Here is a 13,315-nt window from a genome sequence, read left to right as displayed (position 1 = left end):
TTTATTTAAATTGTCAATGCTTTTAAGAAAGTACTAGAGAAGTTTAAGGTTGCAAAAAGTACTCTTCTTGGACTGGTTCTAAGCTTTTTTCTAAGAAGAAAGAAATATTAGTGCTCATTTTTTTAAAAGTATTATTTGGACTTTATATAACAGTGTGACCCTCCAGAATAGTGAAAATATATTTAAAAATAAGATTTCTGTGAAGCGGTGGTATTCGGTGAAGCAGACCAACTTGTTTAGGTGTTTTGTATTTCTGTTGGTTTGTTGTCAATCTGCACATTTCCGGAAAAGGTTTATAGATGTAAGTACATAATGTATAAGATGATTTAGAAAAATATTCACAATTCATAGCGCAACATTAACTCTTAACTATGGTTGATTTAAGCGAGTTTAAAAAATCAAAAACCTGTTTAACAGACAGGATGTAACACAGACTTATGCTGCTTCATTTTAAAATAATGGATGATGTGGTTTATTGTAGCTTAAATTCCACCTTCTACTTAGTTTTTCACTCAGTCCTGAGGACAAATGCTAAGAAATGCTTCCCTTTGAAGCCTTAGAACGGCACAGCAAAGCTTTAGATCCTTAGCAGCAGTGCTGTAAAACACCATAAAAGTAGCAGTATTATTCAGTGAAGACCCCTGTCTGCTTGTCCCCATCCCATTATGTCCTTTTCTATCTGCTGCTCTGTCGTTTTCTTTATTGACTGCTATCTATAGCAGACGATCAGCTCCTGAGAAGCTTGCTTACCCCTGTATTTTCAGACCCCTGTCACAGAGCATTCCACGTGGCAGGGATGAGGGATGAACAGGTGAGGCGCTGTGCTGCCCCTGAGCCCCCAAAATGGACCCTCAAGTACCTGTTCTCAGAGGGAGTTGACAGTTTAGTGGAATAGACACGTACCCAGACAGGATGGTAAGTGCTGCTAAAGCAGAGGCTTGCACAAATGACTGCGGGTGTCCAGCACACGGTGGAGGGAGTCTTACAGGCTTCACAGAGGAGACCTCTGAGCAGAGAATAAAAGAAGAGGATGAGCTGCCAAGTGGCAAAGGTATACCAGACAGAACAGAGCACACACTCAAACTCAAAAGACAAATGCTCTTTTGAAGGATTTTAGGATTTTATTCATTTTTGAGTTGTGTACAAAATCATACATTTTCTGTCTTCTTTTGCTCAGTACTATGCTTGTGAGGTTCACCCATTTTGTATGTAGCAGTAGTTTTCATTGCTCTGACATATCCCTGTTGTGTGACATAGCACATTTTATTAATTCATTTCTACTGTTGATGGACATTTGGGTTTATTTACAGGTTTTTACCGCTAGGGATCATGCTGCTGTGAGCCATTTTGTCTGTGTCTTCTGGTTAACAAAGATACACATTCCTGTACATACCCAGGAGTAATAATGCAGAGCTATCACATACGTTGTTAAAAGATAAGCTATGGCATATTCACATTTTTAAAGGTTTATTTAGCAAAAGTTGATTTAAATTGGGCAGTGCCAGACCAGTAATGGTTAGAAAAGCTCCACTGATGAGAGCGTAGGGAATGACTTTTATGGAGAACAGGTGGAAGCAAAGCAAGGAAATTATTTGATTGGCTGTAGTTTAAGTGTTGGCGTTGTTTGGGAAAACCTAATTGGCTGTTTATGATTGGTTGTCCTTAGGTTTCCATTTTTAACCTTGAGGCATTACAGGCTTAGATTGTGATTTGCTTACAGGCTACTAAAGCGTTAAGGGCACCTCAGTCTGATGGCGTTTTTGTTTAGTTTGACAGTGTGTACATTTATCTTAATAGTTACTGTCAAACAGTTTTCCAATGTGGTTGTAACAATTTACATTTGCATACTAAATTGCTCCACATTCTCACCAACACTTGATATTATTTGTCTTTTTCATTTTACTCATTCTGGTGTATATAAAATAGCATCGTATTGCGGTTTTAATCTGCATTTCCATGATGGCTAATGACGTTGATCATCAGTTCATACATTTGTTGGCAGTGTAGGTATTTAAGTGCCTATTAAATTTTTTTATTATTACTATTAATTTATAGGAATTATTTCTATCTTCTGCATATTAAGTCCTGTATCTAGTACAAATACTACATATATCTTCCTCCTGTCTGTTACTTGCTTTTTCTCTCTCTTAATGGTGTCATTGAACAGAAATTTAAAATTGTTGTGTAATCCAAAAATCCCTTTTTTTTTGTAGTTAGTTCTCTTATGTCCAGTTTAAGAAATCTTTGGCTACCCTGGCAAGTTTTAGAGAATAAAATGTCACATATTAAGGCTTCAGATTTCTCAACACCACTGGAAGCTAAAAGGCAGTGGGGATCATTGCCTTCTGTATCAAGGGTTCCCAAGACTGCCCCTGGGTTTGGTGATCCACCAGAGGATTCACAGAACTCAGCATAGTCATACTCATGGCTAAAATTAAATACAGTGAAAGAATACAAAGTGAAATCAGCAAAGGGAAAAGCACACGGGGTGAGATCTAAAGGAAACCAGGTGCAAGTTTCTAAGCGTTTTCTCCCAGTGGAATCACACACGACTTGCTTAATTCCTCCAGCAACTAGTTGAGACAACACATGGGAAGGCTTTCGTTGTGGACTGGTCATGTAGGTACTGTCTACCTTGCATATATTACAAAGTTCCAGACTCCCAAGAGGAAAGCAGTTGTTGAATCTTCCATTTCATAAATAAGATATGTTGCTCTCTTATTTTAGGTCCTCATTAATTCATCTCAATAATGTTTTATACTCTTCTTTATAGAGGACTTGCATTTATACATCTTGTATTAGATTTATTCCTAGATATTTGATGGGGTTTGATGCAATTATAAATGGTATTACATTTTTTCTATTTGTTAACCTATATAATTGTAATTGGAATTAATTTTGTATATTGACCTTGTGTCCAATGGCTTTGCTAAACTCATTTATTTTAATTGTTTTTTAGATTACTTTGGATTTTCTGTATACGTAATGATATCATCTATCTTTCCTTCTTCCTTCATCCGTTCTCTTTCCTTCCTTCTCCTCCCTCTCCTCCCGTCTTTATCCCTTGTGTTTCCTACCGCCTCCTCCAGCTTCTTATACTGGCTAGCTCCTCCAGCAGAATGCTTAATAGAAGTGGTTATAGCAGCCATCTTTGGTTTATTCCCAGTCTCAGATGGAAAGCTTATAAGGACATTAAAAACGTTGATTGCTGTAGGTTTTCTGTGGGTATTATTTATTAGTATAAGGAAGTTCCTTCTATTCCTAGTTGGCTAAGAGGTTTTTTGTAATTGTTTTGAATGAATGCTGTATTTTACCATGAGTGTTTTCCTGCATCAAGATGATCATACGGTTTTCCTTTTACCTTTAATAATGTGATGCATTCCAGTAATTTTTGATTAAAAGCTTATAATTTAAAGAAGCCTAAGTTAACTTTTTTCTCTTTCATGAGTATTGTTTTCTGTATCCCAAGAAATCTTTACCTACTCCCAAGTTCAAAAATACTCTTCTGTGCTTGCTTCTAAAAATTTTTAGTGTTTACTTTTTTTGTAGGTCTAGATTCATCTCAAATTAATTTTTTGTGTATGGTGTGAGATATTAGTTAATTTTTTTCTCATATTGTTATGCAGTTGTTCTAGCACAATCTGTTGAAAAGATTTTCTTCTTCATCATTGGATTGCGTGGTGTAAATTGACCATGTAAGTAGGGATGTATTTCTGGGACAGTGATTGACTTTTGAATATTGAACTCACTTTGCATTCTTGAAGTAAGCCCCATTTGGTCATGATGTGTTACCCTTTTTATATATTACTGGATTTGACTCACTAATATTTGTTCAGGGTTTTTGCATTATGTTTATGAAAGTGATTGGTCTATAATTTCTCATGTAATTTCCACGTCAGATTTTGGTAATAAGGTTATGCTGACTCAGAACAAATTCCCCCCTTTTTTTTTTCCATTTTCTGGAAGACTTTTAAGAGTTTGTGTAAATTCTGTATTAGTGAAGCCATGTGGACCTGAAGTTTTCTTTGTGAGAAGGTTTATAATTATGGATTAGTTTATCTTAATAGATAGAGGACTAATCAGATGTATTTTCTTCTCGGGCCAGTTTTGGCAATGCATGTTTTTTAAAGCATTTGTCACTTTCATTTAAATTGTCAAATTTACTGGAAAGTTGTTTGTGGTTTTTTTTAACATCTTAATTACCTATAGTGATTGCTTTTTTAACTAGTGCTGCTGCCTGCTCTTTTTCAGTACCTCACCTATATACCTTATTTTTTTCCTGTTTATATTTTTAGGCTCTTTGTTGGTGAGAATTCTTGTAGAAAACAAAGCCGACTCTAGGTACTCCGAGCAGAAAGAGTCTTACTAAGGGGCATAGATAGTTCACAGAATTTTGGGGATACTTAAACAGAAACTGTTTAATTTCATCCATTAGATAGTTGGAAGTTACACTGAAGGGACTATCAAAATGTAGAGACGGTGTCCAGAAGATTTAGGGCAGCCATAAATGAGAGATTTCATTACAAACTCTTTACATTAACCAGCTGTAATGTTGAACAGGAGTTTGTTATTTGGGGGTTTTGATAACTTGTTTTAACTATGTTCTTATGGACTTAAAAAGTGGTTGGATATACTACTTTAGGTTTGCTTTAAAAAAATTAAAAATCCAACAGTATAAGGTGTTTCTAATTGTAGTATTCCTTAGTTTATTTTCTGAGCATCAGTTTGCCCTTGTAGAGAACGTTATTTCTACTTAACATGCTTTCTATACTCTCTCAGATGATTTGTTTTGACCAGTTTACACTGCTTATTTTCTCTTTTGCCTTGGAAGTGTTTAAAATACCTGCTTTTCAAATTAAACAATTTCTGTAGTATAGTATGAGTGAATGGTTTTTCCTTCTCCTCTGACCTCTATAATGTGAAAACTACATTGAACACTTCTTAAGTGGTTATTGTCTGTGGCTTAAACTTTTTTCTTGATGCTTTTAAAAAAAAAACAGTTCAAAGAAAGTTTTTTAAAGTAGTGAATTTCTTTTTTTAATGGAAGAATTAGAAAGTTCATCTCAGCATATTAATAGATTTGAAATATGTTGTAGCCTTTTTTTCAGAGTAGAGCAAAATTACACACATCTGTATTTTTCTTACATCTTTATTCTTTTTAAAAAACAGGCCAACTTGTTGCCTTTAGTTAGCTTCTTAAGCTCTCATTTCCTGTTCATTGCCTTTACCCTCTATTTAATGTAAGTCAGTTATCAGCTCTATTTTTTAAACACATTTTTAAAAAGTAAAATGATCTAAATTTACTTGAATTGCTAGCTGTTAGCATTCCTTCTTTTGGGATTAAATCTGGCAGAGCCTAGACTTTTAGAGAGTGTTACGATTTTCTTCTTTATAAAGGAAAGAAACTCAAAAGCTCATTTTCTAAGATCACAGTGAATCAGAGAAATAGCTATGTTATAGCCCTTAAGTCAACCCTGAGGCCTACTTGGTAGAAATTTTCTAATTGTAATCAGTAGTCTTGTTGAATATTGTTTTTGTCCTGATAATGCCTGTCAGATTGTATATTATTGGGTGTTCTAGTGGACTCCTGAGGAGAGGGTCAGAGGCAGGATCCTGAGTTTTCCTTTTGTTGGAAATTCCCTAGGCTTTAGTAAAACTTACCAGAAGAAGGGTTCCTAGGACTCTCACCCAAAAGGCAGTGCTTATGGTACTGATAATGCTCTTTGAGTGCAAGGACCACATCCTGTTGATTGTTGTCTCCCCTTAAGTGTCTAATGCATAATTGATACTCAGTAATGTTACTGAATTTGATTCCTCTAACACGTCTCACTTCCTTGTCAAGGGAAACACCCCTGTCTGTGTTCTTATTCCATCTTTTTCTGTCTCCTCTAGGAACTAATTGCATCAGTCATCTCCCTCTTTCAGTATCTTCAGTTTTACCTTCTTTAGTTAGTGGCACGTTTTCTCCTGCCATTGTTTTCACAGCTTTCCTACCCTTATAAAAAAGCCTTCCCATGACTCTGTTTTCTCTTGAGCTACTGTCCTGACTTTGTCTTCCCCTTTCGCCATCAAAATTACACAAGCAAGTTTTTGTTCACTTCTTCACCTGACACAGTGTTGTCTCCTTTATCTTTGTTCTTTTTGGCTTTTCTTCAGCCATTGACATTCCTGACTACTTTTATAGCTTCATATAGTTGAAGGAGGTAGGCTTTGGGGTCAGCAAGATTGGGTTTGGATTCCTGCTCTGTGTGACCTTGAACAAGTTCATATCAGAGTCTGGTTTCCTTATTGTAAAATGTGCATATATGTGAATGCACTTGCCTGAGAGCTAAGTGTGCTCAATAAATGTCCCTTCCCTTCTCTGATTTGCTTGCTTGCTGACATGTTGTGATATAGGAAAAACGAATGTGGGGAGAGAGGAGGGCCGTGTCCCAGGTCTTGATTGAGTTCCTGGGACATGTCCTGCCAAGTATGGGTCCTTGGCTTCGCACAGGAAAGAATTCAAGAGCAAGCCACAGTTGAGTAAAGGTAGATTTATTTAGAGAGATACATACTCCATAGAGTGCAGGCTGTTTTAAAAGGTAAGAGAAAGGCCATGAGGTATCAGGGGTTGGGTGCTCAGTTTAAAGTAGATACACTCCATAGACAGAGTGTGGGCTTTCTTATTTAGAAGGGAGTGTGGTCATAAGGTGTGGGATTGTCAGTTTTTATGGGTTCAATAACTTCATATGCTAACAAGTGGGAGGATTATTCCAGCTACTTTGGGGGAAGGCCTGGGATTCCCAGGAATTGGACCACCGCCCACTTTTTGACCTTTTATGGTCCACTGTCATGGCGCCTTGGGAGTGTTATTTACCATGCTAACATATTACAATGAGCATATAATGAAGCTTAAGACCTACTGGAAGTCAAATCTCCTGCCATCTTGGGCCTCAAGGCCTACTGGGAGTTGAATCTTCTACCATTTTGGTGTTAATTGCTGTGTCATTTCTTGATTGGCTGTGCCCTGCCCCCTTCCTTCCTGTCTCAGTTGCACTATCCTGTATTGCCGTTCCATTTATGAATTGTGTAGTATTACTAACTTCATTTGACAAGTGAGGAAGCTGCCGTGTAGGAGGTGGTGGAGCTGGGCTCCCACCCCAGAGCTGTCTGACTGTCGAGTCTAAACCCTAAGCCTCTGCTGAATTGCCAGCATACTAAGAGTTGTTGAAAACTGCGGTTTCCTTGGGTGGTCAGTACACCAGTTTCTTCTTATGACAGTATCTTTAATACATCATGAAATGTCTGAACCAGTGGAGCTTTTTGAATGAAATTTTCTTCCCAGTGTTTTCCAGTGTGTGTATGTGTGTATGACACAAGCACAGACAACGGGGTCCTAAGTGGCCTATCTTATGAAATTAATTGGTAGCCAATTGAGGAAGTACAGTGAGAGACAGGCTTTGTTTTGAGAATTCTAGATGGCACATAAAGTGCCAAACCTGGAAGTGAGGACATGGTCAGTTAACTGTAACGGTATTACTAGGTGAGGTACATGGTCCTGGGTTCGCATGCTGCAGCCCTGTTGGAAAGGGAATTGTAGCTTCACTGACTTTACAGATAAGAAAAGGAAGCTATGTCCCTCCTTATGTACGCCTTTTAGTGTTGTGAATGAAGTTCTTCGAGGTCTTCACTGTGATAACATGAGCATTGCTCTGCCCAGAGAAGCTAGTGATTTTGTCAGTAAAATGGACTCATTACCTACTTGCCTATGGAAAGGATGGGCCCCCTAGCACAGTACGCAGACCACTGCAGTGCTGTCATCCTCATGACCTGCAACCAGAGGGCAGGAGCATGGAGTAGGATTACTCTCAGGGCATTAAATGGGATCATGTCCACACAGCACTGAGGGCAGAAGAATGAGTTCCTGTGAAGATGAACTAGGTTCGTAAAAGCCATGATCAATTCTGTCTCCTCCTCATCTTCAGCAGTATTGTGGCTGTAGGCAGGACGCTGATCATCCCTGAACTTTTCCTGTTCAGCGTCTCTGTAAGCTGTGGCAGCTGCTTGGTAAGATACTGCCCTACCCACTCGCTCTGTTCCTAAATCTGTTTCCAGACTTAAGGATGCTACTAGCTACCTGGAGCCTTGATGTGGGAAATTCTTTGAACTCAAAAAGTGAAATGTGTGTATACCTTTCAGACAGTCATTCAAAAATACGCCTGACTGTTTACTGCAGTTACAAAGGAAAGGGCGCGCATCCGATTTACACACATGCCAATTGCAGCAGTTGTGGTCAGTCACACTCGTGTGTCAGAACATCAGTAATAGCATCTTTAGGTTCAGGAGGAAGTGGCATAGCATTGCAGCCAGGGAGTCAGGCCTGTAATTTCTTACTTTATTAAATATCTGAGTACTGTGAAGACCACCTCACAATACCTCGAATTAATGTCTTTTTCCTTCTAAGGTAAGTGGATTTATTTATAGATGAAGACTGTAGTTCAGTTAAGACACTTCTCTAGAGTCACAGAGTGGGAAGGAAGAGATATGTATTTCTACTCCTTTGCCTTTTTTATAGTATAAAGCAAAATGTCCTATGATGTGTTAGTGGTTTATAACATGTATTAATTTTATCTAGGCATAATCACTGCTTACCTGATAATTTATGTCTGGCAAGCTATGACATGTAGATTTGTTTTATTACTTCAGTTATGAGTTTAGAATTTCTTTCACTTGTGGAATATCTGTTTTGTTGTACTGGATAGAAACTTGTTTGGTGCTTTGGCAGAATTAGGCTAAGGCATAATCTTTTATCAGATTTTGTCATGTGAAAGTACTGTTACGGAGCAAGTTTTAATATGATTCATATCAAAACTCAGCTGTTTATTATAGACAGTAAATTAACTATTGGGCTAAAACTAATAAAAAAATTTTTTTTCTCTAATAGGTAATTAAAAAAATGTCTCCAACATCCCTAAAGATCACACTAAGGCAACTCATCGAGGGGTCCTCAAAGACCTTGCCGGAAGTATTAACTATGGAATATCGACTGAGTCAAGCTTGTATGGTAAGAGTTTTTCTTTAAAGCTTTGTCATTTTCTAGTTATGAAAGTAATGTATGTTCATTGTAGAGCATGTAAAATATAGAAAATTACAAACAAGAAAATTGAAACTATCTGTAAACCTACCCTGTGAAAATACAACAGGCCACTTAGCTTAAGGCATGTGGAAATACTGCTCACAAGTTATTATTAGACTTTACGAAACAGCATTTATATTTGCATGTTATTGTAAGAAGGCCTCTAACCTCGTGTGATATTCAAAATAGAAATTATAACCATTTTTCAGGCATAGTCCCTGACCTTGGTCAGGAGGCATAAATTCTCTAAATCTAAGTATATATAAAATGTGCAAATGGAATTTATTAGTTTGTTACATGTTTTAATTAATAGATCAGGATTGAAAATACCACTATATGTTACCTACTATATACAAAATACAGAGCAAATTTCTTCTGTATATCACAGGGAACTATATTTAATATCTTGTAGTAACCTGTGATGAAAAAGAATATAAAAATGAATCTATGTATTTATTAAAAGTATGACTAAAACATTATGCTGTACACCAGAAATTGACACATTGCAAACTGAATATACTTCAGTAAAAAAATGAAAGTACCATTATAAATACACTTAAAATAGGCAATAATCACATAGAATATTATTGACTTCATGAAACAGTTCAAAGTCATAGTGATTTCTTCTTCCAGATAAACTCTTTAAAAATAGAATTGTCTCTTGTGTTACGTGTAGAGGACCCTTAGGTCAATAAACTCATGGCCTAAAGGATATACTATAACTAGAAAGCAGACATCCCTAACGGACTTCCATGTCTTGAAATAGTTAAGGTATTTGAAATAGTTCATCCAACCATAAATTAAACTCTATTAATTGTATCTTTTTTGGGGAGGGTGGGGGCGGTAATTAGGTATTGATTGATTGGTTGATTGACTTAATGGAGGTACTGGAGATTGAACCCAGGACCTTGTGCATGCTGAGCATGTGTTCTACCACTGAGCTGTATCCTCCCCCACCATTTGTCATATCTTGAGGTCACTTCTGGTCCATGAAAGCTGAGGTCTTTTGTTTATTATGAGTAGGTGCTGCGCCAGGCACTTTATGTGCATTCTCTGCATTAAGTAGTATACTGTCTCTAGAAGGACAGGTACTACTATTATTGTTTCCATTTTACAGACGAGGAAACTGTGCCATAGAAAAGTTACCTGCCTTAATGAGGTGGTACGGCTATTAAGTGGCAGAGACATGGCGTGTGAAACCAGGTGGTTACACTCTTGACCACTGCCCAGTATGCCTCGTCCAGTCGCTGTCTTTCTCTGTACAGTTAGTGCACTGCCTAACTAGATCGATCGATTCCCTCCTTCATTCTTTCAGCAAATGTTAGCCGTGTGCCAGGCACTGTGCTAAGTAGTCTGTTGTTGTCTGTCCTTGTTCTCTTGGATTGTGTAGCCTGTGGAGACTATGAAGAACAAGCAAACAAAACAAGTAAAATAATTGCAGGTTGTGCTCTAAAACAAACATACAGTGATGATAGAAGAGAATGATGTGGAGACAAGAGGGGCTGGGGGAGGCAAAGGGAAACCTGCTTTAGATAAGTAGGTCCAGGAAGCCCTCTTTGAGGTGTCACATCACCTATGACCTGAAGGGTGAGAAATGAGTGTGTTGAAAAGCCTCTTGGGTTTCAGCAGGGGCCGATTTAGTTTGATTTAAGAAGGTAATTATTGCTGCTGAATGGAGATGGGGTTTGGGAGGGGTTCACAAGTGGATGTAGAGAAGAGACAGGAGTTTACTGTAGTAATCCAGGTTCAGGATAGTAGTGGCTTAGGCCAGGGTGGTGGCAGTGGAGAAAAGTAAATGGATTTGAGACCAGTGTAGGGGCTGGCGTTGATAGGCCTTGATGGATGTGAGGTTGAACTACCTACACTTAGCCGTTAAGTTATACTTCCTACACTGATGATGCCAGGAAAAGAGAGATGGATAACCTTCTCGATTGAAGTCCTTGAGAAGAGGGCATATGAGTGGGAATGCAGGGGAGGGCTGGCTTTTGGCAGTGGAGTGTCCCTTCCTCATCAGGAAAAGGAGGGCCTGGTACAGGTGGCTGCGGTTGGGCTGTAAGAATTTTAGTGGTGGGAAGAAGAGAATGCTCATGTCTTAGGGCTTATTTTATTTAATAAAGTAGAAGGTTGAGTCATGAGCTGAGAATATAGAGTAGAATTTGCTACAGGTAGGGGTTGAGGGGAGAAAAGACAGTTTCAGTCATTTTCTTGGAGTAAAGAAGAGAGCATGGATTATTGGGCAGTTTTCCATGCCTGTTTGAGATGTGCGATCATGAATTTTAAAAGCCAATCACAGTTGTATGGCTTTTCTGCAGTAAGATTTAGTTGCGTGAATGCAGGCAGAGGTAAATGGTAGGATTCAGCTGGTGCTGAGATTTTGCCAAGATAGAATAAAGGAAGAAAAAGGCTTGAGGGAGATGGGGGCATTTTTCAAGAAAAATTGAGCACATTAATGAACTGGGGGAACTGGGCTGGATGAAGAGCAAAGTGAAGCCAAAACAAACGATGAGACAGTTGTATACACTGGGGCTCAGTAAGATCGGGAATTTGCAACCACAGAGACAGCTGGGCAGATAAGGATGGGAGGTGGTTTATCAGAGAGAGCGTTGTCAGAGGTGGCCCAGTCTGGGAATGTGAAGGCTGGCAGGGGTGAGGGTGGGGCGCGGTCATGGGAGTGGGAGGCTGACGCTGCGGGGGGGGGGGGGGCGGTGTGGTAAGATCATCAGGAATGAGGATGCCCAGAAATCTCCTGTTTAATCTTCATTTTCTTTCAGAGGGGCCATGACTTTCATGAAGGCGTTAGGGCAGGTAAGTGACAGTTGTTTACTTCCTGGCTTTTATGGAAGTAGGATTTGTGAGTTCATACTGTTTAAAAAAAAAAAAAGATAGTTGTTTTATTAGTGAAAATCAAACTTTTATAAAGATTGCAAAGTTGTATGCATGTGTGTTTTAATATTACCAACTGGTATATGAGGGAAGATCAGTCTTTGAAACCAACATTGTCTTAAAAATTGCAATAACCTGGTCACTGCTCCTTAATTTATATGTGAGAGGTAATCCTGCTCCTCCAGGCATGGGGACTGCCTCTGCTAAGTGTAGTGTGAGTTTATAAACTCATTCTTCTGCTGAAGCCTTTGAAAGGTGCGTTTATTCTCTTGCAAAAAGCCTCAAGTCCCCTACCCTTTCTCTCTCCTTGGTCCTGGCTTGGCAAAATCCCAGCAACGTTAACCCTACCATCTGCCTCTTTACCTGCACCCAAGCAGTTAAACATTGACATTGAGAAAAACCATATGACGTAATTAGTAACATCTGCTAATGTTATTAATTTCTATTTTTGCTTATCATTTTCAGTCAGTATATTTAGAAGCAAGTGAAATAGTTGATCTTTTTTTTTTTTGTTCCTAGCAAATTTGCAACCATTTCTTTTTAAGTATAAGCCCATATCCCTATAAAGAATGGCTGTTATTTATGTTGTATAAAATGAGTTCTTTCCCTGTGCATCTGTCTTGCATACCTAATTTTCTTATGTCTTTCTTTATCACTTCAATATTGTACAGACTTTGGATATACTTTATCTGAATAAAAGGTTATGTTCTCTGAGCTGTAAGCTTCAATACACACTGGTCACTGTGCTGGAATTCTCTTCATTTCTGGCATGATACGGTATCAGAAATAAACAGTGGATTCAGGTCCGTTTAGAGGATGCGTGGAGTTAAGTCAGAGGAGATGGCTATATGTTTTCTATAAAAACTTGCATTCTTCCTACTAATTCTGTGCAAATTCTTGCTGCACATGGATCAGAGCCTAGATCTCTGGTTTTAGGAGGACCTGGGTGCTACTTGGATTATGTTGCTGAAGTATTCTTTACGTTATAGCAGCCCTTATTAAACTTAAAAAAGAAAGGTATTGTTTTTAGATACATTGTCAGTTATTTAAAGGAAAAAGAGTAGAAACCAAGTAGCAGCAAAGTTGATTCACAAAGCAGGTGCTTATCAAGCTACTTTTTAATGAAGAGAAAATATGTAGCCTCATCTTCAGAAAGCAGTATCTATTCTGGGTAAAACTGTTAGATGTTCTTTCATAAACAAATGTTTGCAACAAATTGCTAATTATAAAATATGTAGCAGATTAGTTAAACTAGCAAATTAGGGGAATGGCTGTCAAAAATTCTTACTCTCAACATCTAGAATAAACTTCTTCCTG

General features: G+C 38.2%; 1 protein-coding gene across 2 annotated transcripts in view; it reads left to right on the top strand.

The window, feature by feature from the left end:
* The window catches only part of HIBCH (3-hydroxyisobutyryl-CoA hydrolase), a 69,682-nt gene that overhangs the window by 53,506 nt on the left and 2,861 nt on the right, over positions 1–13,315 (top strand). For both annotated transcript variants that reach the window (XM_032479916.1, XM_006184319.3), the window contains exons 12-13: positions 8,924–9,043; positions 11,887–11,920. In XM_032479916.1, coding sequence (XP_032335807.1) covers positions 8,924–9,043; positions 11,887–11,920 — 154 coding nt within the window. The remainder of the gene's footprint in view (positions 1–8,923; positions 9,044–11,886; positions 11,921–13,315) is intronic.

This window comes from Camelus ferus, chromosome 5 (assembly GCF_009834535.1).
Source record: "Camelus ferus isolate YT-003-E chromosome 5, BCGSAC_Cfer_1.0, whole genome shotgun sequence".
NCBI classification, from domain to species: Eukaryota; Metazoa; Chordata; class Mammalia; order Artiodactyla; family Camelidae; genus Camelus; species Camelus ferus.
Note: the sequence above shows the minus strand (reverse complement) of the source record. Positions and strands in the feature narration are given on the sequence as shown.